This window comes from Sinocyclocheilus rhinocerous, unplaced genomic scaffold, assembly GCF_001515625.1.
Source record: "Sinocyclocheilus rhinocerous isolate Xijiao unplaced genomic scaffold, SAMN03320098_v1.1 scaffold899, whole genome shotgun sequence".
Classification (NCBI taxonomy): Eukaryota; Metazoa; Chordata; class Actinopteri; order Cypriniformes; family Cyprinidae; genus Sinocyclocheilus; species Sinocyclocheilus rhinocerous.
In genome coordinates this window covers 1,269,105-1,274,870 of record NW_015653460.1, presented here as the reverse complement: position 1 = coordinate 1,274,870, position 5,766 = coordinate 1,269,105, and the positions used below count along the sequence as shown (strand labels likewise).

The 5,766-nt window shown below is 36.2% G+C and overlaps 1 protein-coding gene across 1 annotated transcript in view; it reads right to left on the bottom strand.

Annotated features, from left to right (window-relative positions):
* Nucleotides 1–1,450: 1,450 nt before the first annotated feature.
* LOC107715772 (transmembrane protein 44-like) overlaps nucleotides 1,451–5,766 on the bottom strand; it is an 8,001-nt gene continuing 3,685 nt past the window's right edge. The window contains 5 exon segments of the mRNA XM_016521965.1: nucleotides 1,451–1,624; nucleotides 3,997–4,140; nucleotides 4,239–4,460; nucleotides 4,562–4,751; nucleotides 5,453–5,538. Of these exon segments, the coding sequence (XP_016377451.1) occupies nucleotides 1,451–1,624; nucleotides 3,997–4,140; nucleotides 4,239–4,460; nucleotides 4,562–4,751; nucleotides 5,453–5,538 (816 nt within the window).

Sequence of the window (5,766 nt, the reverse complement as noted above, 5' to 3'; positions counted from 1 at the left end):
TTCTTTGCGAGACAAATATTTTCTCCACAAAACTCAGTTCGCGCGCATGCAAAACGCACTTGTGCGCGCTCAAAATATGATTTTTCGCGCGCAGAATTGTGGCAGAAATGTAATCCCATACTAGTCGACGTCAAGCTTAAAGTGTCATGGCAGAGCATTGAAGTCGACTAGTCGGTGCAACCCCTAGTGCAAATCATACCCATTCAATTGAATCTGCCACAGGTTAACTTCACTCGAAGTGTAGTAACATCTACAAACAACAATATTAATGCTCCTGAGCCAGATAAGGGTATGAATACTTATGCAATGGAATCATTTAAGTTTTTTATTTTTAATAAATTTGCAAAGATGTTAAAACCCTGTTTTTTGCTTTGACATTATGGTGTATATGGGGTGTAGATTGATGTGGGGGGAGAAAAGTAATTTAAAGCAGTTTAACATAAGGCAGCAACATAAAAAAAGGAATTGAACGCAAGTTACTGTATGTGTGTGTATCTTCTCAGAACCTATACTATTCTGTTAACAAACATGCAAAAGACACAGAATGTGTAGAACATTGTGAATGACAGGAATTTCTGTCATTCAGATTCTGCGTTGGCCTACATATTCACATCCCCAACGCAAATCCACCAGGACAAGAAATGTCCTCATGTTCTTGACATACTCTAATCAACATAATGTCTTGCTATCATACTTTGAGGAAGTCTAATATCCATCTGTTAAACCCGACTGACTGAGATACAAAGAGCATGGGAGGCAAAGTCACAAGCCAAGGCAGGTCAAGTCTGGATACCAGCGAACTGCAAAGACGCTGAAAACACTCACGGTCTGGTCTATGCCTTATCTCGGGCTGCTGGGCCGTGTCCAGTCCAGCTCAAATAAACCGGCAGAAACCATCAAAATAAAGGAAGTGACCTCCCGACCTGGTGAGCCTGCAAAAGGGTGATATTGTTTTTATTAGGGCAGTCAATGTGACACCTCCCTTCATTTGTCAGTGTTCGGTATCGTCTATGAAAACGACAGGTCCGATAAGGTTTTCAGAGCCATCCCATTAATCAACAGCATGGCTCTGGAGAGGAAAGGGGACGACAATGGAAAAAGTCGTCAGCGTGAATGACAGAGAAGTGCCGGGAGCCTTAGTCGCCGTGAGGGAAGGATACAAGTGTAGATCAGCCTTCTAAAGCCGGTAATAATAGGTACTGAGATACCGTATGAGAAACAGAGTTACATCATCTCTTTTGCTTTTCAAGTATACTCAAAAATGTGCGCGGTCACACAAAGTCCATAAAAAACATGTTGGTGATGTCCACAATGACATAGATCGCTTTATATGAAATAGTATATGGGCGACATCCAGTTTTACACTGCTTTATTAAACTTCAAATACTCTCAAATCATGTTAATGCATAACCATTCAACAGAGTCAGTGGCACCAGGTTTAGTCGTCTGATTATGTGGACACTAACTTTTCCGCTAGCTGTGCACGGTTGCAGAAGCAGACGTCAGAACCAGGTCTGCCGGTTGACTCTGGCCACTCCAGAAGAGGGAACGCCTCTGCTTTCTGCAGATCTTCTGGAGCTTCCTCTACCGGGATCCACTGCGTTTTCGTTTCTTCAAAGTCCCACTTAATAAATGAAAAAAAGAAAAAAATGCATTTGTTTAGTACTAGAAGAACTAGTATTTGAATAATAAGATAAGAATTAATACATTTAAGAATAACAGACTCGATTAACAATGGCACAAACTCTCAAGCAAAAGAAAAAAAGAAGTAAAAATGGCTTTAATAATAACAAAAATTCATTTAATTTAAATAAAATACATTTAATAATTTCATTTAATAAATACACTTAATGAATAATTCATTAAATAAATAAAATTCATTTAATAAACATTTAATGAATAATTTAAACAAAAGAAATGCATTTAATAAAATGTTCACGTAATACATCTAGTGAATCATTTATTTAATAAATAAATGAAATTCCTTTAATATGTAAATGAACCAATAATTCAGCAACTTTTTGTGAATGATTTCTTTAATATATACAAATAAATACATGAATAAAATGTATAATAAATAATTAATGATCATAAAATGTCAAGCAAATAAAAGGAACAAAAACATTAATACATTTAATAAATAAAAATGCCTTTAATAAGTAAAATAAAAAACATTTAATAAACAAAAAATAAACAAATAAATTGCATTTACTGAAAAATTCATTTAACAAATAAACTTAATTAATTTAATAAATAAAATGCTTTTATAAACAATTTAATAAATAATTTATTTAATAAACATTTAATGAATAAATCATTTAATAAACAAAAAGAAATAAAATGCATTTAATAAAAAGATGATGATCTAATTTTGGGTTACGCAGAACAAAGAATCTTATGTAGGTTTGGAACGAGATGAGGTTGTGTATGATTTGGAGGAAGTATTGTTTTATTCTGGGCTAAACTACTCCTTTAAGGCTCAAATATCTGCAGAGGAATGTTTAGTTACTCACACGCACAGACACAAAGAACAGAAAACCCCTCGGCCTGTCCACTGTTCTCCACGCATCGGGCGGGCGACAGACCCACTCTTAAAATAGCAGAGCGAGGGCCAAATCTCCCGTAGACTGAACAAGCATTTTATACCACTTCCGATGCAGAAAGGTCCTGCCCTGTTCCTTTATTATAGATCTTTAACAGCAAAACAATCAAGCAACAACATGAACTTCTGGAACACCAAGCCCAGCTTTCTCTTTCACAACTGCTTACAGTAATTGACACAAAGGAGTGGAATTGCAGGAATCTCCCGTTTTGATTGTCATAGTTGTACCCAAAACTGCCCATGAGCCATTTTTTCTGATTTAGATACTTTTTTTTAGATCTGTTTAAATATTTTGTTCAACTCTCACAGCTAGTTATGAGTCCTTATATAACAAATTATATTACTTACATTACAATTCTGCCAGTAACTGATGCTAATGGCTCAGGAATTGAACAATTTAACTACAGTAACAGCTTTCAGGAATCACACATTCATCACTGGAAGATTGCTCTTGACATCAGATGTCTGAACTCTGGACTCACACACCGTGTCTGAGGCGGTTCACATGCTTAGCGTTCTCCTGTTTAGTGAATAAAACAAAGTTCAATTGTTTTTCGTAATGGGGCGAAAATTTGCCTTTGTTTTAGATTAAATGACATCCTCAATCACTTGGCATTCTCAAAAGCCATTCAGAGAGCCAAGAAAGGACTAGACTGCAACGCAACAACAACATTTTCAGCAAAACTGTGACATGTCCAATTTATATTGAGATGTTATACTGAGTGATTAGATTATATAGACAATTTTCTTTCAGATAAGTGTGCAAGCAGTGTGTTGAATAGATACTGTAGATAAACCCTTTTGCAAAACTGTTAGGAAACTCACACATTTATTTTTACACAAATTTGACATGTGATTTGCTTTAGTCTTTAAAACTCTGCTACCATCTACCCTCCTAAAGCAGTACTGCAGCCTCCTATTATTACATTTTATTATTTAATATTTTATTATTGGTGTTAGTTTTTCCATGTATATCTATAATTGTATATATCATTTAAGAACTATATATATATGTTTAGAACATATAATATTTGTAATAAATAATAAATGAAGCGTAATATAATTACATTTTAAAATTTAACATTTAAACTACAAATATACTATATAATAATAATATATACATAAAAATAACAGATACATTAATGTATTAGTTTTACACATTTATTATGGTTTTTTTTTTCATTCGATCAATTTTATTTATTTTTGTCAGCTATTTTTATTTTATTTTTAATTTGGTTGTGCGTACACAAATTCAGCTGTGTGAAATCACACGTGTAGGTCTCAGATTCTCAGACAGTACAGGTTGGGTCATTTCATTTCGAGTCGTGTCAAAGCGTCTCATTTATGGGCCATATAATGTGCAACTCTGAAAAGAAAAGGAATGGTGTTCTTACCTCTAGTTCAGAGCCAAAAGAGGACGAATCGGTCGAGGTACCAGAGGAACACTGCTCATCAACCCGCACCACCCTGACAGTCCTCTTTAGCGGAAGACTCTCTGATGAGCCGTCCTGTGAGATGGTGACCTCCTTGAGACAAACCTAGAAGAGACACCAGTCAAATAAAACCATGACTATGATCATTAATCAATTACCATACCTTATGGACTGTTCAACAACACACCATAACAAGAGCAAACCTTCCTGATTGGCTGTATGTTGACATCCATGTAAAGTCCCATGTCAGTCCCTTTGGGAGAAATGCCTCTTGCTGAGAGGTGCTTCATCCTGCAGCATTCAACATTGTTGTTGCGCAGCTGACCCGTGACAGAAGAGTCACCTAGTAAAGATTCAGTATCCGAGTCTAGAGACCGGACAGAAGGGCGTTTATGGTTGGATCTGTAACAGATGAGGACCACAATCTGAAAAATCAAAGTTAAAGAGTAGACTGAGAACACTGGTACATTAATGTACCAGTCACTTTCCAGACCCTGAGTCACTTACAGTCTGTGTCAAAGGATACAGAAAGATCCAGAATCGCACAGCTCCTAGCAGAGAGTATCCATGGCATTGCTTTGATTACAGATCTTAGCTGTGAGTCGTAGAGAAGAATGGCAGAGGCATACAGAGACCCAGCTACAGAAGACAGAACTCTAGAGGACACCTGCACTGCAGAATTCTGCTCTCCTCTATTCTGCAAAGACAGAAAAGACACAATTGGACAGTTTATACAAAGTGCATATACAGTTAGTTATACAGTAGTTTGTGACTGTTCTTTCATCTAATGTTCTGTTGACATTGAATTCATTATGAAATTTGTGCACAACTATTTTATTAAAGGAATAATTTGCCTAAAAATGAAAACGCACTAACCCTTAGGCAATCCAGATGTAGATGAGTTTATTTTATCATCATAACAGATTGCTCACCAAAAGATCCTCTGCAGTGAATGGGTGCCATCAGAATGAGAGTCCAAACAGCTGATAAAAACATCACTACAATCCACAAGTAATCCACACCACTCCAGTTCCTCACCCAAGCGGCATGACTAAAGTTAAAAACGTCTTAGGACACGCAACAAGCCGTTAATTGATGGACTGGAGTTGTGTGGATTATTAGGATGTTTTTATCAGCTGTTTGGACTCTCATTCTGACGGCACCCATTCACTGCAGAAGATCCATTTTGTGATATAATGCCATTGATATCCAATTGATAATCCATTTGATATAATGCTAAATCCAAATTTGTTCTGATGAAGAATCAAACATCTCGGATGCTTGGAGAACATATTCATCAAATTGACTTTTTTGGGTTAACTAAAGCAAAACAAAAGGACAGGCATGATAATGTGTTTGAATGAAGAGCTCAAAATAATTATTTAGATTGCAAAAGTGCTCACAAATGCTACTCAAAGCTTTCAGGATGAAGGGAAACTTTGCAGTCCAGCTGATTGCGAAGGACTGAAGACCCAACATGTAACCAAGGTTCTCGGTATGGTCCTGTTCCCAAAAGACACATGCAAAATACTGATATTGTCTGTTTTAAAGGGGTACTATGATGTTGCTAAAAATAACATTATTTTGTGTATTTGGTGTAATGCAATGTGTTTATGTGGTTTAAGGTTCAAAAACACATTATTTTCCACATACTGTACATTATTGTTTCTCCTCTATGCCCCGCCTTTCTGAAACTCGTTGATTTTTACAAAGCTCATCGGTCTGAAAAGC